At 39.4% G+C, this 27189-nt stretch overlaps 1 protein-coding gene across 1 annotated transcript; it reads right to left on the reverse strand.

Moving 5' to 3' along the window:
• Positions 1–906: 906 nt before the first annotated feature.
• On the reverse strand, positions 907–26518 carry LOC146005286 (zinc carboxypeptidase-like). Its single transcript, XM_083144409.1, has 10 exons — positions 26498–26518; positions 23686–23851; positions 14681–14817; positions 14235–14313; positions 8602–8746; positions 6555–6709; positions 6028–6115; positions 3171–3370; positions 1892–1976; positions 907–1140 (listed from the first exon to the last, which is right to left on the reverse strand). Exons 2-10 carry the CDS (start codon positions 23833–23835, stop codon positions 956–958), a joined length of 1224 nt encoding a protein of 407 aa, XP_083000535.1. The 5' UTR covers positions 23836–23851; positions 26498–26518; the 3' UTR covers positions 907–955.
• Between the last annotated feature and the right edge of the window lie 671 nt (positions 26519–27189).

Here is a 27189-nt window from a genome sequence, read left to right on the forward strand (position 1 = left end):
TTTTCATTCCCTTGCTCTAGAGATAGTTGAAACAGGGTATAAAGCAATACAAATTGAATGTTACAATGCATTACTACTAGGAGAAAAAAATATTTCATTTTTAATATATATATTTTTAAACATAACCTGAAAAAACCCAATAAAACCCATTTTTTTATCTGAAAAACCCACCCGGGTTGGGTTTTTTGAAAAAAAAAAAACAGGCAAAATGCCAACCCTGGTGTTAATATGTTTCAAGTGATCAAAGTTAGGGTTACATGACTTTTAAAACACTCTGTAGAATAAGCAAGCTGGGGTGTTGAACAATCCTGAGCAGTCCGCAGCACACAGGACAATTTACAAGGTGTTAAAGCCAAACATAGTCAAGAAAAAGAGGGAACATGTGGTCTCATCTTCCAACCGCAGGTTAATGTGTAAACTCCAACCCCAAACATGATAGCTTAACCTTGGATAGCTATGATTGAATGACTGCGTTAAAAAATTTTGCAACAGTGACTTGCATTGCTGTATTGTTTGTATATAAAACAATAATAACCTGTGGTGCAACAGCCCTTGAGGGCCAGGGCCAATCCAACTGTCAGCCTCACTCCCACATGCCTCCCCATCCATCCAGTTATAGGGTGACACGTGGTCAAACCCCAAGTTGTTGTTGTAGTTTCTTATGACCAGTTTATGCTACTCATTCGTAGCTCCGAATTTCCTCATAATGGTGGGTGGCTACCGGCCCCTTATATAACAAAATATCAGGAGGAAAGTTGTTTTGCTTCACCCCAGGAAACTCAAACCAGCATGCATGCCAAAGACTGATCGCACGGCCATTGTTTGGGATGGATATCATACAGTGAATAAGGTTTATGAAATAAAACATCCAGATTTTCATGGAGAAGAAATCACATATGTGTGTGTGTATATATATATATATTTTAGATTCTTACACAACTACAGTGCTGTCATATTATAATTTCTTTGCGGCTTCCGCAATCTTGATAACAGCATCAAGCGTTTCAATTCCTGTAGGAATTATCTGATCAGCTGGAAGAAGGAATCCATATGCTCCCGTATCTCGCAATTCAAAGGCATAGGTCAAAGGAGTTCCCAGAATGCCCTTCACCCAGTCTATAGATCCACCGCTACCAACATCTACAAGAAAAGTTATAGATATTAATAATAAGCAATGATGTGGCATCAAGTTGTCCTGTCCCATCTGTCATTTTTCAAACTGAATATCCAATCAAAATGTCATTGTTAGTCCATTTTGCTCATTGTATGTGGATTCTAGCCAAATATTGATTTCAAGTAGCCTTTGGTAACCATTTTGACAGACATGATTGTCTATTGTCTTAGGAAATTCTCAACTCAATTCCAATAACTTAATTGTTTTCCTATGTGGCACATCTGTTGGATATGTTTCATTACTTTATTTCAAAGTAGTGTACATTCCAATATATACTAATTGCACTGGCAAACCTTTAAAACCATGTGTAACCTGCACTTCTAAAATAAGAATCAAGAACCAATAAATTTATTTGTATTCTGTTCATACATTTTTTTTTTTAAAATCAAAAAGTGTGGGAGTAAGTTTTTAAACTAAAACACAGTTTGTGCATTAACTATTAGAATGTTATCATGCACAGTCTAGTAAGTACCTAATCAACTTCTTTCTTTTTAATTTGCAAATATATTTGATAGGAAATTTAGGCTCGAATGCTTTTGGGAAAGATAGACACAGTAACAATTTTTTTTACTGAAATACACTTATCCGTGAAATTTGTTTTTATATTCTGTGTATTAATTATAGGGTCTTAGTTTGTTCCAAACATTTTCCACACCGGAACTAACGGAGGAAAGTCCGTAGAATACAGAAATAGAACACAAGTGAAGACATACTTACAAAGAAGATCTACAATGTTTCCAACGGAGTAAAGTGTGCCATAGTTCGCTTCTAGAGCACCTGCTGCAGCCGTTGTAATTGCCATCTAGAAGACAAATATAATTTTAGGAATGTGACTTGCAGACACTATCTTTGTGTATGTTTGTTTTCAGCATCTTTCAGCAAATGGCTGATTACTCTTTGCTGCAGTTACAAAATGAAGGGCTCGGGGGTAAAACATGGTTAAGTGACATTCTGGTCATTTTTGAGTTACAAAATACAATGTGCCATCCTTCAATTTCCGAGTGAAATTGCCATGTCATACAATTTGCATTGGATTCAGTGAAGTCTTCTGAAATTGGTAAACACAACACGAAAACAATTTATCTACAGTATAGCTTCTAATAACCTTTTCTCTTAATGAACTCAGAAATGACCAAAATGTCACTTAAACATGTTTTACACCCGAGCCCTCCAAATAATTTTATTGCATTTCTGAAATATTCACTCCAGTTATGCTGCGATATGTCAGAGGAATGAGAAAAAATACTTACACAATTAACTCTGATAAGCTTACTTTTCATTTCTCCATGTAATTTTTTTCTCTCAATCGATTTCGCCACTTGTCTGGTGGCTTCATCAGGCGAAGTGGCGAAATGGATCGTGAGAAAAAATTTACGCGGAAAAATGAAAAGTAAGCTTATCAGAGTTAATTACCTATCTCCGCGTAACCACCAAACAGATATCTTTAGATACATTGTACTTCTTACATAGTTCATTTTAGTATGGGTCCTGATTATGATCCTATTCTTACCAAATTTCTGCACAAGCTGAGATACTAAAGATACATCTAAAGTGGGATTTCAAAACTTAACACGCTACCGAACTGCATGGCAGAATGGCGACCTCTGCGCTTCAATGCTAGGGCAGAGGCATGCTCAGGATTTTCAAAAAAGGGGAGGGGAGTTCCATATACTTTTTTCCAGTACTCAGTCCTAATTTTTCCATCTTTTTCTGTATTAAATATTCTTTTTTGTAAATTCTGAGCCCCACCAACATCTCTTGAGCACACCACTGCACTAGGAGTCCTAGGCATGGTTGTTCTTTGTGAGTGTCCCTTAATCAATTTCATTGTATCATCCTCATCGCCATGCTTGGCCAAAAATGGCAGAAAAGCGGCATGAAATATAATAACCAAATCATTCAACCAATCAAAACACAACACTATCGTCAGCATCCCTTGTGTGTTAGAAATATATATTTTCATTATTATGGACTTCGCTATATATAAAGTACTTACTAAGTTTTCGTAATCTGGATATCTCTCATTTGTATAACCATAGGGTAACATAAGGTATTGTCCATAGCTGTGGAACGTTATGTAAACTTGGATATCAGGGATACCTTGCATAAATTCTGACAGGCTGCTGGTTTCGATTTCAGAGAAAGCTTTGGCCCCAGCATAAGTCTCAGTGCAAGGATTACTGCTGGCACCACCCTCTGCAAATAAAGTATATTTTTATTAACACTGGATTACAAATAAATTCGTTACATGCTTACAGAATTTCAATCTGAATATTTCCATTACTTGTGGAGTAGAGTGCTGCATTGGACCACTTTTGCTTGCTCAAACTCGATTGAATCTCCCACACTCAAGCGTGATTCGCTCGAATATATAGAATATCAATCAATGGGACAATAATCGGACAAATATATGTGTAAAATTCGTGTTAGTAGTTTCAGCCCATAATCATTTATTCATTTTCATATATTGCTATGTATTAGCAAGATAGACTAAATTACATTTTAACATTGAGATGATGACTATGTTCACTTCAGTTAACATTCCACTGCATCTTTCACTTCACGATCCATATTTGAAGGCCCACTGCCACAGACAAATTACGCTTGTACGTGAACTACTGGGCTTCGAGCGTATACCGATCGCTTGCCTGTTCGAGCATTATTCGCTCGAGCGAAGAAAACGTCGATTCCATAAGCCATGTAGCGTCATCCATGTGAACTATTAGACGATCGAGCAAAAAAGCCTGGATGCAGCACTCTATTGTGGAGGTTCTTAGTAGTTGAGAACAATTGTCATTCAGTTGTTCACCATTTCGTTCACTCTTTCTTTTTCAAGAAGGATGAGAAAGTCACTGACAACAGCTGTTCTATCACTGTTGATTGTTCTCTTTCTCACACACCAAATCAAGACTAGCTTTGCAGAGTCTCGGTATTGTCTTGACTTCCAAATGCCTGTTTAGTTTTCGCTCTTGCCTTGAGTTGTTAATGCCAGCCTCATCTTGGGTCTTGAAAACTATAGCAATAACAACATGTTATGCAGCACAGTATAGACACAGTGCGGCAATTTGAAATCGAGACCGGTGCTGTAGAAAATAAACAAATGTTCATAGAAAGGTACTTACCTGTGATCGTTCAAAGTAGGACCCTCCTACATCCACACATCATTGCACTCTGCCTACCAGTGCATGGAAGGATTGCTGGAATTCGTTTTGTGTAATGCTGTTTAAAATCTTTGTCATAACCCTCTTGATGGTTGGAACGTCGTCAAAGTACGAACCTTGAGTGCAGATTTTAGTTTAGGAAATAGAAAATAATCACATGTGGCCAGATCTGGTGAATAGGCAGGATGCAACAATATACGGCTTCCCTTTTGGGTCGAAAAGTCCTTCTCAATCACAGCCTTGTGACTTGGGACATTGTCATGAAGCAGACATCAGCAGCCATCATCCCGATACTCGGCATCACATTTGTTATCACAAACATTTTATAACCTCAAGATAAAATACAGCAGTAAGAGTCTGTCTGTAATTTCGGTCTTCATGAATGATTGTCCTTATTTTCTCAACCAATTCCGGTGTTCTCACCGTCCTTGCTGCGCCCGGATACTCGTTATCTTCAATTGACTCCCATCCTTCATGTGAAACACCTGTGCCATTCAAATACATGTGTACGGGATAAACTTGGCTGCAACATGTGAATTGTTTCCATAGCAGCTTTACCCAGGTACGCACAAAACATGATGTTTGCTCTTTGTTCCATGTTGAAATCACAATGCACTTTCACGACACGTGCCCACACTCAACAATGACACATGTGGCAATGTCACTCAAGGTCAACGAGCTCTGCACCAATTGTTCGTGACATACACCTCACTTGTTCGCACCACAGAATGCTTGCACAGTGGCGCCACCTACCGAGGAAAAAATCAGTCTCAATTTCAAATTACTGCACTGTGTATGCGTCTGCAAAACAAACAGTTATCCGGAATATATGCAACCACCAAGCACAGGCTCACACAAATGGATTGACTTTGCAATTACTACAAACAAAAATATATCTCCTTCATCCTGGCCATGCAATCTAAAGTGTCATACTTTGGACTCCGGCTACAGGACACATACAGGTTCGAGTCTCCTGGGAGAAAACATAACAACTTTTTTCCTTAGATTTTGGCCTGTGTATGGGACTGGTGACCACCCACCATCGTGAGGAAATTGGGCAGCTACAAATAAGTTGTGTAACCGAGCCATGGAAACCTGCAAGAAGGACGGGGGGATTCATCACTCCATAACTGGTTGAATGATCTCTCAACTCGACAGGTTGGAGCGAATCTGGCAGTCGGTAGGTTGGCTCTGACCTCGCAGAATGTTGCACCATGGTTAATAAACAAAATATAGGACTTAATCTGTAAATTGTCTGGTAGGTATCTGCTTGTTTGAAGAAGTTGCACAGTATATTGAATTTGGTTTAGGTGAATTTTTCACGTATCATACCAAAGTCTTCTATCACATCAGACAGAGGTCTGGCACACACTTGCTCTCACCTCAGAGAGTCTGATCTTGTTCTTCTCTTGGTTATTAAAAGTTCGTTTCAGTGTCGGTGCTATCTCTACACACACATAAAAATTACATTCTTCGGCATTTTTTAATGTGTTGGACAACTTCTGGGAGAGTGTGGTGCCACATCTGCTTTAGGTCTTCTTACACCCCTTTCTTCCCCTGTCATCTCCTCACCCATTCATCATCAGTATTGTAATTATCCAAAGAGGTATAAAGTAAGGAGGCCCAATCCCAAATGATAACAAACTTCACCAAACTTTTCATTCTAGAAACCCACACGACCTACATACTTACCCATCCAATGGAAACCCCAGTTTCTATTTGCATCAGCACCATAGCAACGTGCTCCAGAGTCACTTCGCGTCTTCCTCCAGGTTCGGTCCTGCAAAATATTAAAATATTTCAAATGGACGCCATTATTACCTTGTATTTAATTTTTTTATGATTTCTGAATCAGAGTGCTTGGTGTATACAGTACTCCAATCCAACTAAATGTAAACCTTGGAGAAAAATGGTTTTCTTTTATTAGATATATTCAAGTGTTATGACATATGTGATAGAAGTTCATTCAAATAAAAGTAGCAATAATGTGCAGTATTTAAGGCATTTATTAAAGTGTCACACGTTCGAGCTGACACCTGGTAAGGAAAGTAGCAACTGTACTACTCGGGACGACTTCGAAGGGATGAGAATCGTCGCGCTCGCTGATTTGGACACATACTGATCCTCCCTGTAGGCGACCATGATGCACAACGTGAACAGATGTAAGTGAAATGATGTAGCGATAATACTCATCGACAAATAACATGAGAAGTACTTACAGTGGTGAAGGTGTACTCGTAGCCATCTGGGTTTATGGTGGGGAAGAAGTACCAGTCGAAGCTCTCAATCAGCGTTTGAAGTTCTGGGTTGGTCAACAACTCGTTCAGCATGTAAGTCACAACGGCAGGAGAAATCCATTCTCTCGCGTGGATGCCTGCACCGTAAGAAAAACATCTTAACACACTGTAAAGTTACGTCTCGAGATGAAAAACAGGTGTGTGTCAAATAGGGGGAGGATAAATAAGATATAGGCAGAGAATTTGATTGTAATTTGTTATTTAGCATCGCTTTTCTGACACTTTTGGCTAATCGCACGATAAAGATGAGTGATGATATGATTAAATTCATGAAGGGACATTCACAAAGAACACCCCATTATCAAACTGGGATTTGAACAGGACCTCTGGCATCATAGTAAATTGTAACCACTTAGCTATGAAGGCCGGCTAGAAGAAAAACAGAGACAGGTGCAGTAAGAGAGACCAGTGATTTCCTCAACACCCCCAATTTTTTTCTTTCACGAAGATCCAATTTATGGTCATTTTGGCTAAATTTATCCTTACACCCCCAGATGGAAAATTCTGGATAAATCCCTGGAGAAGACAGAGAGAGACAGAGAGAGAGACAGAGAGAGAGAGAGAGAGAGAGAGAGAGAGAGAGAGACAGAGAGAGAGACAGAGACAGAGACAGAGAGAGAGAGAGAGAGAGAGAGAGAGAGAGAGAGAGAGAGAGAGATATATGAAGAACAAGGGTAGGGAGATCACAGAGGGAGAGCAAAAGAGAAACAAGAAGAGAACAGGAAGACAAACAGCATTGGATGAGACAGAATGATAGGTGGAAGGAAGAAATAGAGTGAAATATTGGAAAGAGGAGAGGAACACATATGCAAAGAGGGGAGGTGACAACAAGCCCATGGATGTGGGGGATAATGGCACGGACCGCATCATCAAAATTTTGGGGGGCCATTTTTCCTTAAAATATGAATTTCAATATGTATACATTTTTCTAAAATACACGTTAAAAAAAGTTTACACCTTGGTACCACGCTACAATGTGTGGGATGAGGCCGGGTGAGGCAGAATCAGAATATATTTCCTTAGTAACACTACTTTAGGTGATTTCAAGTTAGTTTTTGCTACTAGGTGCACCATATTTAATCCGTTAGATCAGGGGTCCCTAAACTTTTCTGTTTCACGGTGCCCTTACTGTTTCAAGAATTTTCCGTGGTGCCCAAGTCAGAATGTAGGCGTATCTAACACTTGCAACGCTCAGTTAGTGTGGTTAGGTTGCTTTCCTTAAGTTTAAAAATAAACACATATTTCAAATTCAGAAACATGTTGACCGGTCAATCACCTGTCAAGAGATTCCACACTCAGGAATTCCTGACAGGAAATGTTCTAATCTGGGAGTGTGTGTATATATAAGATGATGTTTTGTAATTTTCATCATTCTAGTGTGAAGATTCGTCTGAAGAAAACCCCGTTAGGGGTGGAAACGTTACCTTTTTAGTGTATATATTTTCTATACAATAAATTCTGCCTTGGTCAGTATTTTAATGTTTTTTTAATATGGAAGCAAGGCTTAACAGTGTTAACATGTTATGTGTAAAAAAAAAGTACTAAAAAAAACACATATTTTGAACAATCATACCATTTCAGTGAAAATATTGGAACATTTCGCTGTGCGCACTATGGGAAACCACTGCTTTAGATGAAGGGAAGGAAGATCATAATCTTTATTCATCCCTTGACCCATTTTTTCATGGGTATGGCACCAGATCAAGTTTTCAGGATAGCTTAAAAAGTGACTTCCAGTAATAGGATAGAGGTAGCCATGGTGTAGTAATTTAATACTTTATTGATCTGGGGTGGCAGGATGCACTATTGGCCTGGGGGAGGCACTCCTTGGAGGTGAGGGAGAAGTAGAGAGCAAGGAAGAGGCAGAAATCAGATAAGCGTGAGAAGGAGGGAGAGGAACACAGAGAGTGAACACAGAGACAAACATGCACACGTGCACAGAGATGTTGCGTTTAAAACCTGAAATTACCTCCATCGATAAAGACAGCTGGGTTTCCAGATTGGGATGATATTTTCACACCCCTTATCTCCCTGCCCTCAAAAGACTGGCCACCAACGACGACGGTCACTGTTTCAGGATACTGCTGAGCTAAATCATCTAGCCACGAATATATCTGAAATTAAGAACTGTTTAATAATAATTTAACACTGCTTGAGACATTATTTTAATATCCCAATGAAATCGCTTGCCCATTGCAACATTTCTTACATTTTCTTATCACATAATTATGTGACACAACAGAAAATCTTACGAAAGTGGTGTATCCAGATTGAAAGAACAGAATATTAGTCACCCCTGTATTCAAATCATTCGATTATCCGAAGATCTTACAATCGAGTTGTCTTGCTATACTCAAATAGCACAACTCTTAGGGTTACATAGAATATAGAAAGCAGAAAATGTTGATGGTTTAATCCAAGAATTATAGAAGAGTGATAAACGTTTCTAAATAAGTATTTCTTTTGATTCTCTATGTGTAGGTGCGACTTTCAGTATAGTATTTAATTACAAAACTGGTTGTGTTCAATATCGAACTATCATCTTACGAATCAAAGTGTCAATTTTTTATCATATCCAATGGCGGTTGCCCCCCTACTTTTTGCCACTTTTGTGTGTGTTTTGTTAGAAACCCAATTTCCTCATTGGAAGGATGAAAATAAGAAGCATGTTTTACATTTTTCATACTAGCCCTTCACCTAACTTCAGAGCCATCAAGCGATGCTGGTACAGGGCCGACGGGAGGGTGGGGGGGGGGGACAAACCGTCCAGAGCGGCAAATTTTTAGGGCGGCAAAATTTGAAGAGAAGAAAAAATAAAGCTATTGAAAACTTGAAAGTTATAATATTATATAACTTGCAAGTTAATAAATGCCAACCCACCATTTTGAAGGAACATATCAGTAGTCTCACTTTAAAACCACTGAGTACTACAAGGTTGGAAAGCAGATTCGATGTCTTAACTCCGGTGAGATATCAAGTGCAGAGGTCTATGATGCGCTCCTTCAAATAATTAGTGACAATAAAACTGTCCAAATGGTCGCACATGAGGCTCAGTGTATTGCTAACCAGTTCCGTGGCTTTACATTTCTTTACACGCTAGTTATCTGGTATAACTTTTCACTCCATTTAATGTAATAAACAAATGTCTTCAAAACCAGTGGCGAAACGTGACATTTTTACGTCGCAATATTTCCCAAACGTCATGGTCGATCATTCAATGGGGGATGGGGGGAGGTACAATATATCTCTGCGATAAATGCCAAGGTCATTGCCAATTCAATGTAAAAGCTCATACCACAGACCTTAAGAATACAAAAAACACATACTTCTATCCCAAACGATGAGAATTATTAATAGAGCCCGTAAATTTGGCAGAATGCCTTTTTTTATCTACTGCATATATTGATAAAATTTTTCCGGATATATGTTTTTTATGTTGTTTCGAATGTTTTAGAAGCCTTTCCATTTTGCCTATTTTGCCTATTTGGGACCCCACTGCCTATTTTTAATTATAATGCCTTTTTTTGCCTTTTTAAATTAAATTTGACCATTTTTTTTAAAAAAAAAATGTGTATATAAATTATTTTTCTCCCAAAAGACGTTGTTGGCATTTATTTTTCTTCCGTTTATTATGTGAATAATTTTCGCCTTAATTAAGTAATATTGAACTCATGCATGTTTCAACATTGCTGAAGGAGAAAAGTGAAAAATGTATTTCATACTCAGTTAGGATATTGCCTTTCGGTTAACATTTCCTTGTGCATGATTGACTGCTGAAGTGGACAGGTTGATTTCGAAGACAAGGAAGATATTTCTGAAATCTCTCTCTCGAACCTGAAAATTTAATAAAGTTGCATCTTAGCTTAGTTTACCTCCGCAACCAGTCTTGACCAGATGCAGAACCTGGATATCTGCAGCTATATATTATGCTAACAACCTTGAAAAAATTAGTGAGGTGATAGATGCTCTTCCAGAAAATGAAGCGGCTTCAATTCGTGAAGTGAAAAAACTCCTGTGCTATTCAAGTTTGTTTTTGCACATTATGGTGCATTGCCAGAGACAATTACAATTATAGCATCCATGAAAATCTACGAGGAATCTATGCAGCAGATGATGGAAGTGCCAGGAGAAAAGGGGTCAGCTGTTGCGGAAAAGTGCAAACGGGTAGTGAGTGCAAATGAGGACCTGAAACAATTGAAATCAATTTGTTATATTCTAAAAGGTGAAAATGCTGTTACCGAAATGAGTCCAGCTACATTAGCTTGTTTTATGTATGCTCCAATAACTTCTGTCGAAGTAGAAAGATCATTTTCTATTATGAGAAACATTCTCTCTGACAGACGACTATCAATGAATGTTGAGAACTTTAAAAACACCTTGTGTTTAGTTATGTGCAATCAAGACGGAAAAATTGAAATGCTCTTCCCAATGTAGATCTTAACATTTTGCCAGAAATTATAGATAAAAGTAAGAGACTTCCAAATGTGCCCTTTTTCAGTTTATTTTGCCTTTTTTTCATTTTTAGTGCCTATTTTCCACATTATAAATGCCTTTTTGCCTGCCTATTTTAATGAAAATAAATGCCTGAACTTCCGGGCTCTAATTATTAAATATGATCGAAACTGAATGAAAACACCTCATGCGTTTAAAGGTAAGAACTTTTATGGTCCACCGTCAATTGTTGTTTTGATAATGAAAAGCAGATTTCATATCGTTCAATGTGTGCTTTTCCTCTTAACAAGTGGAAAAATCAGACATTCGCAGTGGTGTGCCCGTGTACTTTTTAGTAGTCATTCCTGAATTTCTCATTTTGCCATCTTTTCCTGCCTTTGACGTTCTTTTTTTTTTTGAGCCTCCTTGATCACGCCACTAGACACTCTGAAGAATCTTGATGACTCCAGACCCGGACAAACCCTGCCCTGGCTGTAAGAATGGGGATGGAGCTGGAAAAAAAGGCCTGTAATGACTCAGACCTTCAAGAGTGGGGGAAAGTTGTAGACGTTGTTGAAACTGCCTGTGCGGAAGCGTTCGGCCATGGTTCGGCTGTTCTCGGCACCGTCAAAGACGATGAATTCGCACCTCTTCTGCGATGAGCTGGGGCTTCTAACACCTTTGCCTTCAATGGGAAACTTGACGGGAGGGTAGTACTGGGCCATCATTTCGATGCGATAAGATTAGCGAATCTCTTGCGCATTTCGAGCTCTTTCATGCTGTCGCTTGGCTTATTTCGCACAAATATGCGAGTATTCTGACTTATTTTTTACTTCTTCTCTAAAATATATAAAATGCAATATTTTTATTACTTTGTTTGGTAATCGCCGCACTACGATGCGTTAGATGATTTCTTGCAAATATATCAACGCTATGAAAAATCAGGAGTGATGAAAAATTTCAAAGTTTCTTAGACGCCACTTGGCAGCTTGGAGGCGTCGGGAGGCGGCAACCCCGGTTGATGAGAAATAATTATTGGCATCTAATTAGATGATCCAAAGATAGGAAAGACTACGTCGGAAATCGAAAGAAGAAGCAGTTTCAGTATGACGAAACTGTTGAAGATCCACAAAAACTGTACCAGGTCCTAGACGATTATTTTAGCTCTAAGAGAAAGATTTGAGCAGCTTAAACATCATAGTGAATTTTCAATTTATTTTATGATAATAGCAAGTATAATAACATGCCATCTGATCTTTTGTCTGAAAAGTGTAGACAAATTGCCGGAATGTTAACATATGAAAGCTATGGAAGAAATGGAAGAAATGAAATCTTGGTTTGACAGTAACAAATTACTATTGAATGAACAGAAAACAAATTCCGTGCTATTTCACACTAAACAAAACAATAAAATTAAAGATGTAGTAAAGAATAGCCATCTCCCAGTAATATTAGTTAGCGAAACAAAATGTTTAGGAGTTACTATAAATGAAAATCTAAATTGGTCAAACCATGTAAAAATACTCGTTAAAAAACTAAATTCCAAAATATTTGCTCTGAGCATATTAAAACAAACACTTAATACAAATTCACTAATTCAGTTATATTATGCAATGTTTCATTCACTAATAAATTATGTAATAGCATTTTGGGGGAACTCACCGGCAAGTTTAGAATCATTTAGAGAACAAAAGCAAGCCATTAGGATTATTGCAGGTATAAAGCCTAGGGAATCGTGCAAAACGTTGTTTAAGAAATTCAAAATATTAACCCTCCCTTCACTGTACATATATGAAATGTCATTATATTGCGCAGCGAAGTTCAATAGAACACACATATAACACCCGAAATAAACAGTTCTTAAAGCCTTACTTCACCAGGTTAACATTAGTTCAAGAAGGACCCAACAGATGGCAATTAAAATATTCAACCATTTACCAAATGATATAAAAGCAAAAAGTATGGCAAGTTTCAAAAACAAATTAAAGAAACTATTAGTTAATAAGGAATATTATAGCATTAATGAATATCTAGATTGTAAATTATAGAAATTTTGTAATTATATACTTTTTATATGAACTGTACTGAACGCTCCAAATACCAATGTATATGGTTTATATGGAGTAATAAAAATTCAAATTCAAATTGAATTAAAAGATGATCTAAAAGTGCTTTCGGCTATAATAAAACAATTACACCAAAGGAGAGCTTAAACTGATAAAGGGTCATGATTTTGCACCTAATGTGAGTGTAGAACGTCTAATTTTTTAACTTTGTCGGTAAGCGTGGCAAGTGGCGAACATTTTTAAATTTTTTTTTAAGGCTAATAGAAATACTATCTTCGGTCAATCATGTCTGAAACACGCTTGTTTCCATTTTATGCAAGATAGCATTATACGAAAAAGAATATTACATGCAAAGGTAAAGTTCCCCGTGCATATAGCACCATGTCATGAAGGCACATTTACGGGATGTGGCGGAAGGGCCACACACATTCTCGATCTCGGCCATTTTGGAGGTGATGTGATAAGCACCACTCTCCGGACGCCTTAACCTCCCAAGGTTGCCCCCAGGTACCAATTAATTTGGGGCTGGGTGAACCCCAGAGCCGCTTTATGCAGGGACAACGCAGGAAATAATTCAGACCTTAGATCACCCACGCGGGAGATCCGAGAATATTACATGTAATTATTTTTAAAATCCAATCATATATCACAGACCTACAACGGTAAACATATGAAGTCAAGCCTTCAATTCTTTCCTAATATTTGTTACATTTAAAATACGTTTAAAAGAGAGAGAGAGAGAGAGAGTTGTCATAAAATATAATAATAATATAAAATTAGTGTCGCATTTCTTAAAGTTTTAACTATGGACGAGGGAGATACCGTTTTGTGCTTAATAGTACTTATTTTTTTTTTATTAACAAGTCTCATTATTTATTTTATAGTTTGATGTTTTACTTAGGAATATATTGATTTTCAATTTCCCGTTGCTGCGTAATGACGGGGGGGGGGGGGGGGGTTAAATGGGAGCGACATCTGCCGCCATCTGCCCAGGGCGGCAAAATGACTAGGGCTGGTATGTATTGTCATACAAATGAAATTCATATATGTTAATAGTACTTTGTATTGTGTCTTTCTAGCTATGAGTAGATAATTTTGAACTTACATCGTCAACTCTATAATAATCATTCCAATCAATTCCTGTGGCCCTGGTATGGTTGCTTGGTCTTTGGTTGTCAATTAAACTGAAAAGAAAATTAAGTTAAGGTTGCATTTCGCGAGATTAAATGATGAAAATATATTTCCATTATGATCATGGGCGTCCGGAAAAGGGGAAAAAGGGGGGCTGTACCCCCTGGAAAAGACAAGTCAACCAAAAATTATATATTTCACACATATAATTTCATTTCAGCCACAATAATAGCTGCTAAATATTGCATTAATATGGTACATTCAAATTTAAGCAATGTTCTCTGAGGGAACAACACTATGTCTTGTTTGCCCTTCCCTGAAAAAAAAAATACTTTCCTTACCCCTTCATGGAAAAAATCCTGCGGACGTCCATGATTATGATACCTCGCTTTCTTTATAGAAATATAAGGTTAAATTTACCTCTGAACATCCTGTACAAGCACGTCAGCTGGCATTCCGGAAGTGTGGAGAAAGTTAGAGAGGTAAGTCACATTCTGCGGAGACACCATGATATCAGCAGGTCGACCCACAGCGCATACATCGGTCCAGAATTTGAACTAAAATTAAGATATTTTTTTTATTAATTGCTTGACTTAAGATTTGAATATTTTACCGGTGAAACAGACCTTCCCACCTAATCAACTATCTAATTTCTGAAAAATATTCCAAATCTTCGAGAACAATCTTCTATATATACAGGGTTAGTCAAAAGTATCGGGACAGGCCAGTAATAACGAGACCCGTGGACGGAGGAAAATCACATGTTGCAAGTGGGTATTGGTGCGGAAACTGCAATGAATGGGGATGTGGCCACCATGACAGCCATCTGGGATTCCGCATTATTGGATATCACACAATATTTTCAAATGGAAAGGGGAACTAATTTTGGACCTATCGCCATTCGTGGAAGAGATAGGGTGTACTACGTTAGACTGCAAAAAATTAGATTTGTCTGAAAGAATTGTTTACTGTATTCTTGTGGGTAACTGTACACTGCAAATTACAGAGAGCATGAACAGGATTACTTTATGGGGGCACATGAAGGACAAAGTGTATCGCACCAAACCACACTCCCTGAATGATCTACGGAATCACATTGTGGACGAAACAAGAGGACTTTCTCGGGATATGCTACAACATGCACTTTGCAGTTATTACGATCGGTTGACATCGTATTGTCAGACAGTCGACGGGAAGCAGTGTGAGCACTTGCTTTGAGGCATTCTGTAAGTCAATGTCATGTTTTCCTGTTCATGCTCTCTGTTTACTTGCAGTGTACAGTTACCCACAAGAACACAGTAAACAATTCTTTCAGACAAATCTCACTTTTTGCAGTCAAAAGTAGCACACCCTATCTCTTCCACGAATGGCGATAGGTCCAAAATGAGTTTGGATTGTCGTTTGTGGGACGATTCTAGCCTAAATTGATGTTTCATACATACCCCTTTCCATTTGAAAATATTGTGTGATATCCAATATGGCGGAATCCAAGTTGGCTGCAATGATATCCACACCCCCATTCAATGCAGTTTCCGCACCAATACCCACTTGCGACATGTGATTTTCCTCCGTCCACGGGTCTCGTTATTACTGGCCTGTCCCGATACTTTTGACTAACCCTGTATATAAAAATATATGTATGTATGTGTGTTTGTTCCGGCATAACTCTCGAACGCCTGGAGCGATTTCAACCAAATATGGTACACGTATCACTTGCAATCTCGAAGGAAATACTTTGGGGGTAAGACACCCCTGGCACCCCCTAGGAATGGGGGTGGGAAAGAGACATGTAAAAATAATCGAAAACGACCGATATTAGTGTGGAATCCATAGTTTTTGGGGCCGCCGAAATGAATAGTGACACTCCCAATGCCGTTCAACTCCAAGTTCATTTTACACTATAGTTAGAACTCATTATTTTCCTGTCTAATAGAAGATTGCGATAAATAAATACCCGGGCAACGCCGGGAAATCAGCTAGTATAATATAAAAATTCGAAAATATTGTGATTTTCGCTCCCGCACAGAACTTTGGAGCATCGCTGATTCACCCTATCTGTTTTAATGTTTTATCTATACCTTGTTTTAATGGTTTGATATTTTAAAATATTTACCCCCCCCCCCCCAGAACTAATCGGCCTACTTGTGGCTGTTACTTGTGAGAAACAAAATGGGGACGATGGAACATTCCTGTATATTTCGACAGCAGAAGTGATACGATAGTAAATGGACATTTCCACTCAATTTTTTTTACAGCAATTTTAAAAACTACACCCTGGAAAAATTACCCCTGCAAGTTCTCGCGTTTCTCTGCGTCCAGTTTAAGGCAGAAAAGATACTTCAAAAGTTGCGAGGCTAGCGTTGCGCTGAAAACACGCCGCCGCCATGTTACTACGTCATTCCTTAGGGAGAGCTCGTTTGTCGTCTGCTTCGAGCGTCCAGTTCCGGATGGCTAGCCCACGGTGAGCGAACACGTGCAGCAGTTTTACAAATCTGTACCGATTTAAATACTGGAAGAAGGAGCGATAGGAGAAAGGAAAGCTATGCTTTGTAATGATCATTCTTCTACGAAATATCCGTGCTGCTCACGTGCAAGATAAATGAAAGGGTTCAGCTGCGTGTGTGTTCTCAGGCCATGCGAAAAATATTGCTTATAAAATTGGTTGCTGACCAGACACTCAAAAATATTTTTTTAAACTTATATTTATCTATATTTACCGTAACCTATGTAGTGCAAAATAGGAATTTTCACTTTCTTCACTTTATTTATAAAGCCTATTTAACTTTCTTTTCCATAAAGCAATTTCAGTTTGTGTTTCATTTCTGTTGCGCATATTATGATCAAATATTTTTGTGCAGATAAGAGAAAATACACTGAGAAGATTACATTAGTTGCACAGTACATATCTATACTTAGTTTATGTATAATTATTACAAGGAAATAATGTGTATAACCATGGGCGTATTTAAGGGAGATTCAACGGGTCCAACCCCTCTCTTTTTTTGGTTCACTAAAATTACCAGTTTCCTTGTTCTATCCGCTTGTTCATGAAAATTTCCTTCGGACTTATTTCATTCTCTTAAATTAGAGACGTATAGGACGGATACGGATGGGAAGGAAATTTCGTAATTCCACACACCAGACGGGACTGCAGACCAATATCTGCAATTTCCTGATAGTTTCGGAATTTCTGCGATAAGAAACTACATTGAGACTGTCAAATCAGTTATTTCCCCCCCCCCCCCTCGAATCATATTAAAGAAATTTGGTTCTTAAACACGTAGTGACACAAGATGAACATAAAAGTATCAATACTAATAAGTAGTGTGACTGCATACACACAACTTTGTCGGGTCCAGCACCCCTTCCCCCCCCCTGCTCCCCAACAAGCTTCCGGCCTTCAGTGTCCTGGATTTTCACTTACGAAATAAAGCAACCCTAATCATACCAAAAGTTGATTCATCCTCCCCCCCCCCCCCGTGAACTATATATACGCCCATGTGTATAACATTATCCCATACTGAAATGGTACGATATAATTATTTTGAATTTTGTACTGCGAAAAAAAACCGCCTCATCTCGTTACCTCTAACGCATTAATTGGTTCGTTCACAACTTCACCACTAAGGATCCTATCGAGACGAGACTGGCAGCCTTGGTCTCGTTCTCGTTGAGAGTTGTAAATGTCTGTCTCGTGTTTATTTGTAAATGTCTCATTGACAGTCTCGTCTCAATTTATAAACATCCGTCTCGGTTTGGGAGGGCAATTCTCATTCTCGTCTCAAGTCTATAAAAATATAGAATTAACAACGTATGCAAAGGCTTATTTATCATTATAAATACAAAAAAACCTTTCATATATACAGGGTGTTTCTAAAGGTCGTTTACAACGCTTGGGAGGTGATTCCTCACACGAAAACAAGCAAAAAGTCTAAGTTCCATTTTTACGACTGAGGCTTCGTTTCCGAGATAGGAGCCTCGCAAAAGGTGACAAAGTGAACGTCACACCTAACTGGGACGAATACTATCACAGATAGAGAGGCGGTTCCAAGGGAATCATAAAGGAATCGTATGTGCTCAGTCCGGAAGTCACTATGAAAAGTTCACTGCACGCATGCGCAATGGAGTCCTCAAAGGAATTGGGGATTTCCAGCAACAACAATGCATGGAAAAGGTATGTAACGCAGCAAGAAGGACCGTGACAATGAGAAATGCGTTCAAGACAACACATCCCGACCTCAAACATCAAAACATGACAACCGAACACAAAATCCGAAAAGTTGAGCACGGTTGCATACCCCAGTTACACGCGAGGAATGAACGAATCATGTCATGTGGCATACGAGAGACAGGAGGAGGGAAAGAAAAACACAATATCAGATGATTGCGACAACGTGTATTTTTACACGCGACAACTACGTAATATCCCCCCCCCCACACACACACAACAAACAACAAATGCTACAATATCTTACGCACAGACAGTCCGTGTCACTGTACACCAACTGAAGATGTCACTTTCACCACACAAAGGGGGTGGGGAGCAATACCAAAAGTGTTCTCACTGGTATTTGCCGAGGGCAATAATCACAGACGGTTTTCAAAATGTCTGCCGTTTACTTCTACGCAGAGATGACAGCGACGAATCAAGGATTGTCGAGTACGAGCAAACAAGCCAGGTGTATCTGCTACCGTCGCGGTGGCGACGTTGATGCGAGCAACGAGGTCCTCAGCTGATGTGACAGGTGTGTCGTATACGAGGGTTTTCATTTCTCCCCAGAAGAAAAAATCGAGAGGGTTGAGATCTGGCGACCTCGGTGGCCAAGGCACAGGCTCATCCCTACCAATGAACCTATTGCGAAACACGTCATGCAGGAAATGTCGTACATTACGATCGAAATGAGCTGGTGCACCATCGTGTTGGTACCACATTTCTTGCCGCAGTGCCAAAGGTACGGTCTCCAACAGTTCAGGCAGAACCTCACTAAGAAATGCATGATACGTGCGACCATTCAGGCGAACAGGGAGAATGTATGGTCCAATTAAATGATCATGTACTATCCCGCACCACACATTCACTGAAAACCTGTGCTGGTGATGGGCCACAAAAAGTGCATGTGGGTTGTCAAAGTCCCATACATGACTGTTTCTACTATTGAAGACATCCATCCTGGTGAAAATGGCTTCATCTGTCCACAATACGTTTGCCCCGAAGTGAGGGTTTGTGTCTAGCTGATGCAACAACCATTGGCAAAACTCCATACGAGGGCGAAAGTCACGAGGTAACAGTTCTTGTACTTTCTGCAGTTTAAAAGGGTGCATTCCTTCATCTGACAACACTCGCCAAACATTCACATGAGACGTGTTTCGTGCCCGAGCGAGCACTCGCGTACTGGTGCCAGGATGTTCTGCGACCGCTGTTAACACATCTTCTGCAAACTGATGTGTGCGTACACCCAGGGGTCTTCCAACTTCTTGTCGCGGTGGTAACACTGACCCTGTTTCACGCAGTCGACTGTCCACTACCTGAAAGAAGGTGTGAGACGGTAAACGTCTATGTGGAAAGCGTTCTCCATACAGACGCCTTGCCTCACTGCTATTACCACGTGCCTCCCCATACATGAGATGCATGTCTGCTAGCTGCTGGGTCGTATACGCAGCCATCTGTGTAATAGGGAGCTGGAACTGCAAAGTATTGTTTTTGTTTAACACTGGCACACTGCACAAATTGGCCGTATCACCGTACGAACACCACAGACCAATTGTTGCGATACTTGACTTGCCCACTCCACCACGTCAACTTCTTTCAATGCAACATACTAGTACTCTTCAATGCGTATGACAACCTAGAGCGAACTGCTGATCATATCCCAGCACCTGCAACACGATTGGGACGACTGCCGGAGAGAACCAACCCTTCGAGCTCCTCTCGCGGGAACAGCAGTCATGAAGGTCAAACGTAGACTACGAGAGCCAGACTTGCCTGTGCAGCGCTTCCAAAACTGGTCTCTTTTACGTCACAATGATCGCGTGCGAACACTTTTGGTATTGCTCCCCACCCCCTTTGTGTGGTGAAAGTGACATCTTAAGTTGGTGTACAGTGACACGGACTGTCTGTGCGTAAGATATTGTAGCATTTGTTGTTTGCTGTGTGTGTGTGGGGGGGATATTACGTAGTTGTCGCGTGTAAAAATACACGTTGTCGCAATCATCTGATATTGTGTTTTTCTTTCCCTCCTCCTGTCTCTCGTATGCCACATGACATGATTCGTTCATTCCTCGCGTGTAACTGGGGTATGCAACCGTGCTCAACTTTTCGGATTTTGTGTTCGGTGGTCATGTTTTGATGTTTGAGGTCGGGATGTGTTGTCTTGAACGCATTTCTCATTGTCACGGTCCTTCTTGCTGCGTTACATACCTTTTCCATGCATTGTTGTTGCTGGAAATCCCCAATTCCTTTGAGGACTCCATTGCGCATGCGTGCAGTGAACTTTTCATAGTGACTTCCGGACTGAGCACATACGATTCCTTTATGATTCCCTTGGAACCGCCTCTCTATCTGTGATAGTATTCGTCCCAGTTAGGTGTGACGTTCACTTTGTCACCTTTTGCGAGGCTCCTATCTCGGAAACGAAGCCTCAGTCGTAAAAATGGAACTTAGACTTTTTGCTTGTTTTCGTGTGAGGAATCACCTCCCAAGCGTTGTAAACGACCTTTAGAAACACCCTGTATATATATATATTTGACTCCTCGTTTCGACGGTACAGCCCTCGAAAACTAAATATTATCCTGCTCATATATGCAAACCAAACTACAGATTCAGAATTACCAGGAATGAACTGGCGTTGTAATTATTATACACAAAATTCATGCCTATCTGAGGAAGTCGCATGTTCCAGGTTTGACTCGACCTGGGCATGACTGTTTCCTTGTGAGTGACATTTCATTGAACTGGAAATTGTTACATGGGAGGATGTTTGCTCGAGACTTTGGGGACAGCTAGGGGGATGCTTCTATTGTTAATGTTAGTGTTGATCACGAGACGAGGCATGTTCCGTCTCGTCTCATAAAAGGAGATGGGACAAGTGAATGATTTCGAAATGAGATGGGACAGAAGAAAAAGTTCGTCTCTTATCGTGGCAGGTTGGGTGATATTTAGATTGTGCATTTGGTGGTAGTGTGTGTGTGTGTTGGGGGGGGTGTACTCCTGCACTCCGACTTCGAATACTGCTTGTAGTTATTCATCTTCATTGTAGCGATTAGCCAAAAGTGGGAAGAAATGTGATGTTAGAGATGATACATAATAAATTAACCATGCGTTCTCATCGTTGCGGTTAAACAAAGTGAATGGAAAAGCGACGTAAAAGTAGGCTAAATACAAAAATTTGCAATATATATTAACTGAAGAAAACTGTCATTTACTGCAGGAAATTTAAAAACTCACCGTACCTTTTTATACCGTATCACCTCTTATATTGCAGAAATTGGCGTGTAAACCAGTGTGTTCTGAAAGTATTATCTTAAAATTTGTGAAGAAAATATTATGACGAAAATAATTGTAATTCCAGAAAAGGCATTCCTATAACATTAAGTTCTTGCCAGTCAGAACTAACCTATGTATTCGCAATGAACAAGGCTGTTCACGTGTTCAGCCATTGACTGTTACAAGGTTTGCTTTGTCACCCTAATGGGAAAACCCTCTACCGAGTGGCTGAATTATAGTAAATACTACTATACTGCTAGGGCATAATTCATCTCCAAGAAATGGAGCACAGATTTTTGCACTGGAAGTTACAAGATACTTGTTTTACACAGTAACAAGTGAATTTTCTGTCGCTTCCGCGGCTCATGCTAAGTTGACGGGACGAGCAGAAGCCCCGCCTCCACGCATTTCTAAGTGATGACGTCAGAGAACCTCCTGTCTGTGGAGAGAACGTTTTCAAATCTGTGACGTAGGAGGTGAATTTCAGCGGTGTTTGAAGGCGTGTTTCTCGAGAACCGAAACAAATATCGCCGAGATATTTGCACATCTCATGTTTGTGTCATTATCTGTAAAATGAATGGATTTAAAACGTTTTTCATGTCAAAGTGGAAATGTCCATTAGATTGGACAGGCAATCTTAAAATATTACATTTTTGTTGTTGATATTAATTTATACTTTAGATAAATAAAATGATGTTAGTTAGATGTAAAGCCCCTATCACACGGAAATGGATTTCTAGTAGGAATGCCCTAGTTAGCGCTGAACTAACTTTCTAGGTAGCAATCATGGCCGCCTGGCTGACTGCTTGACTGGTTTGGAGGAATAGGACATGTTCTAATTGCTACTTGCTTTCCTCGACTGGATTCTGTGGAACAGCCAATCAGAGCAAAGTTTTGCCATGTGAAGATAATCTGTGAGTGTGCAAAGGAGGGCTTTTGTCTCTGCTTTCCGAGTGTTACTCCAGCAATGTATAACGTATACAGCATGAAAGGCGCGTTGAGTTACACCATCTATGCTGAGTGCACGGTGTTTACATTTGAAACAACTAAAATATTCTTCCATACGTGTACAGTAAACGTTGTAAAGTATATGTATTTAAGCAGCGCCATTGTGTTATACCTAATAACGTTTTATACGAAACGTTATTCCTGTCGGCTGAATAGTTATCGGCTTTTAAAAATGTGAAGTGATGCATTGTTTACATCTCACTCGGCCGCCATTACAACTTCCCTCGTATGGGAACAAAAGTCTATCGACAAGTACGCTGATAAGTATCGCGAGAGGCGAAAACTAGCAAATTGGTAACCAGTCCAGCGCCAACTAGGGCATACCTACTGGAAATCCAGTTCCGTGTGATGCGGGCTTAAGATGATTAAGTGTCTCTGTCGTGTCAGATTATAGTTTATTTATATTCTAGTATATTTATATTCAAATTTGTAATACAGAGAAAGTATATCGCCATCGCACTACTTTCAAGTACTCTATGTATACATGTTCCACTGGGAAGATAATATATTATTATTATATTTGTCACGGCTACTCACTTATTTCTTTTTCTTGCCGTACACACTGCCACCTTCAGGTAAAATCTGAAATGTTCGACAAATTTTTCTTTGATCATGTACATTCGCCTGAATTAGTACTCCGGCAGTTTGTTTCTTTATTCAGCATATTTGCAGAAGATACAATTCAAAATACAAGTGTATCAATATACGCTGTATAAAGCACAACTTATTACTAACTTCTTTGACCCTGTAGAGGTGTAATATCTGACCTTTCAAGACGTTGTTCAACGTCTTTCAATTGTCGATTTTGTTGGACTATGTTCCAATGATAATTGAGCATATACGGGCGGCTTAAGAGAGGTACACAAAAAACTTTAAATAACGAAAGTTAAAATAAAACAGAACTTGGAAGCAAGCAAACTGCTAATGTTCTTACGTCATTGTAGTAATCTTCCTGCAGTTCACGCAGGGCTGTCAAATGCTGCGCTTCTGAAGGCGTCACTCGTAGAACTTGGTAGTTGTCAAACCTGATTTGTTCAGCAATCGTTGAAACGATCACAAACAGCAAAATTAGGCCACACCTCATTGTCTCGTTTTAATTTCTGCAAAGAAAGACGAAGAGCCGATTTTCAGTTAATAAGAATTACAGCAGAAACCAACTTGTTTAGAATCGGCAGAACTGTGAAAAAGCTGGAATAGGTCGTGAATAGAACTACGAATATTATTTTAAAAAAATGTTTGTATGATAAAATTAATATGTAGGGTGATTCAAAAGTTCCTTAACACCCACTATAAAATGTAAAGGAGTTAGACTGGGTACATTTGGTCATGATAGAAACAGGTTAGGCCTAGGGGGTTATGATTGGTGTGCTCCAAGCGGACGTACGCCATATTGAATTCAACTCAATATTTTTTTTAATGGAAAGGGGGTGATGTGATATATCAAATCAGGCTAGAATTTCACTAGAAATGCAATGGTGAAGATCTTTTCAACCTATCTTTAATCAGGAAAAAGTTCTGAATACTTGATCGTAACAAATTTCTCATTTTCCAGGTGTGAGAAAACACTGCTAGAATGCTCATAATGTGTCGGTGGAAGTTCTGGGACGTCCTGATCGTTGCCTGTCCTGTCTCCCGTAACTTTTAGAGCAATTGTGCAACTGTCACATGCGACACTGGATCTCGTTGCGTGTGCTGTTGATTAAAATAATTTGCAAGGCACGTGAACTTCTCTTCCCAGACAGCAGTACGATCTCGATGCGTTCCCTACGCGTTATGAGCATTCTAGGAGTGTTTTCTCACACCTAGAAAATGAGACATTTGTTACAATCATGCAGTCATATTTTTTTCTGATTAAAAATAGGTTGAAAAAACCTTCACCATTGCATTTCTCATGAAATTCTAGCCTGTTTTGATATGTCACACCATCCCCATTCCATTTTTTTAGATGAATTCAACATGGCGAACGTCCTCTTGGAATACACCAATATGGTTCCTGCCTAGGCACAACCTGTTTCTATCATGATCAATTGTACCTAACCTAACTTCTTTTCATTTTATAGTGGGTCTAAAGGGAATTTTGAGTCATCCTGTATCGTTTTTATATTAAGTTAAAGTTTTCTTCTAGTTATCACTATTAACTGATAAATAACAATATTTCCAGCATCTCCCAAAACAGAAGTTGAATTCCTATAGGAGATATCCGCGACCGGGTTATTTTACTCACTTGTAGCTCCCCAATTTCCTCACAATTGTGGGTTGTGACCGGCCCTATACACAGGCCGAGAACCCAGACACTGAACCCAGGTGGACTCGAACCCAAACCGTCTAGCAGTCGGAGCCCAAAGCACAGCGCCTTAGACCGCAGGCCACGGAGGAGCACCTAGACAAATAGTACGTACCCTTGATTCATGCGTAGATCTGACAACATGGCACTCGGTTGCTATGACAAACGGTGCTGCCATCTGTTATCGAAACGTTACTGCAAAATTGCTTTTAGTTTCCCCTTAACACAATATAAGACCAGTATACCACGTGTAGATGTTGGCACATGAATTTAGAGACTAGGTCCCGAGTTCGAATCCCATCCTTGTTTCCTTATGATTGTTGCTTCATGTATGTAATTAATCCATACTCATTACTGTGATTAACGCAAAGAGATAGCAAATAGCTAAAGTACAGCACGAATGTCTACAATAAAGAAATATTAAAATGCACTTTGGAATGGAGAATGTTAATTGAATAGACATTGAAAGAGGAACATAAATTGAGAGTATTTGAAAACAAGATCCTTAGGAAAATATTTGGACCTAAAAGGGATGAGGAGACAGGTGAGTGGAGAAGCTTACATAATTTAGAACTACATAATTTGTATTCATGTCCAGATATTATTAGACTAATTAAATCAAGAAGACTTAGGTGGGCAGGCCATGTGGCACGAATGGGAGAGGAAAGAGGAGTTTACAGGATTATTTTTGGGAAACCTGATGGTAAGAGACCTGTAGGAAGGCCAAGACGAAGATGGAGGGACAACGTTGAGATGGACCTAAAGGAAATCGGTAGGAATGGGAAAGAGTATATAGATCTTGTCCAAGATAGGGACAGATGGAAGGCCTGTGTTGCTGCAGACACGAACCTTCGGGCTTAAGAATGCTAGAGAGTTAGTTTAGTTATCATATCCAGTGCTCGATGTGGAAATTGATCCAATTTGGAGGGATGCTTGTATGATTCGTCGTGGAAGCAATGAGGCAAGTGGGGGATCCTTACGCAATTTTTCCTGAGGGAAGATGCTTTAGACAAATTTTCTTAGTTAGGGAATAGAACACATTAAGGCTCGACTGGGCAGCCATAAGGGCGATTTTCTCGCTTAGAATTTCATATAGAGCATTGACGTGAATTTTCGTGTAGTTTGCTTTCACTGTTACCTAGATATTATCAATAGTTTAATAGACTTAAGTAATCGTGGAACTTTTGAGAATATCTAGATAACAGCGAATAGATAACAGCGAAAGCAAACTACACGAAAATTCACGTCAATGTTCTAGAAGGAATTCTAAGCGTATGTAATTTTTCATATTTTGGAATAGCAAAGAGGTTTTTCGAATGGAGAGGAAAATTTGCAAAAAATCGCCCTTACGGCTGCCAAAAGCCCAGTCCAGCCTTAATAACCTTTTTGGGTATGCAAGTTTCATGCACTTTCTGTGTTAATCTTTGCCAACTCTCTGTACACACGTTAAAATGCTACTCACCTTTATTGTGTTAGTTCTACCGAGGAACAACTAAAGTTTGTTGATGCCAGTTCAGTTTATTTATAGCGTATTTGTTTTCTACTCCCAAGTTATCGTTTCGTGAAAAGATGTCAATTGACACTTGTACTCTCCAAGATAAACTTTAAGATTTCTTTCAGATAATCGTTTGAGTGCATTGTTACACCAAACTATAAGTGTGCTGCTTTTATTAATCTATAGGTGCAAATTCCATATGTCTGGTAACTTATCTCAAAGTAAAGTTCTTCGGTTACAGACATTTTAAAATGTATCATGTTCGGAGCATTGCAGTTGCGTATTCTCCATGTTGCAGCGTTTACCGCCTGCAAACCAGTCTTTTCTATGCATTGCTTTGATGCACAAAAGTATTTTTATTTGATACTAATTTGAGATGAACAAAAGATATAAATTAATCAGTCATATATTTTCCTTCATTGTCTATGACTGTCTACCAACGCTGGGCAGTTTTTTAATTCAACGCCTGAAGAAATCAGCTGATTGGGGGTTAAAAGCGTCGTCAAGCCAAGTTTGAAGAGGATTTTCGTTACCAAAGGAGCTTCCTTGAAGATTGATGGATTGAGAGCTGAAAAGGTAGGAATCCGAGGGCGCAAGATCGGGGGAGTAAGGAGGATGTGGAACAACTACCACCCAACCAAGCTCCTGGATAGCAGCTT

The sequence above is a fragment of the Lepisma saccharinum genome, chromosome 23 (assembly GCF_977018435.1).
Source record: "Lepisma saccharinum chromosome 23, izLepSacc3.1, whole genome shotgun sequence".
Classification (NCBI taxonomy): Eukaryota; Metazoa; Arthropoda; class Insecta; order Zygentoma; family Lepismatidae; genus Lepisma; species Lepisma saccharinum.

What these genes read in the sequence shown, in the direction of transcription:
- LOC146005286 (XM_083144409.1), bottom strand. Translation starts at nt 23,835, where the DNA reads ATGAGGTGTGGCCTAATTTTGCTGTTTGTGATCGTTTCAACGATTGCT. An exon ending in AGCTGTCTTTATCGATGGAG is followed by an intron (nt 6,710 to 8,601) that starts GTAATTTCAGGT and finishes CTTACGGTGCAG; the next exon opens with GCATCCACGCGAGAGAATGG. An exon ending in ACGAGTACACCTTCACCACT is followed by an intron (nt 6,116 to 6,554) that starts GTAAGTACTTCT and finishes AATATTTTGCAG; the next exon opens with GACCGAACCTGGAGGAAGAC.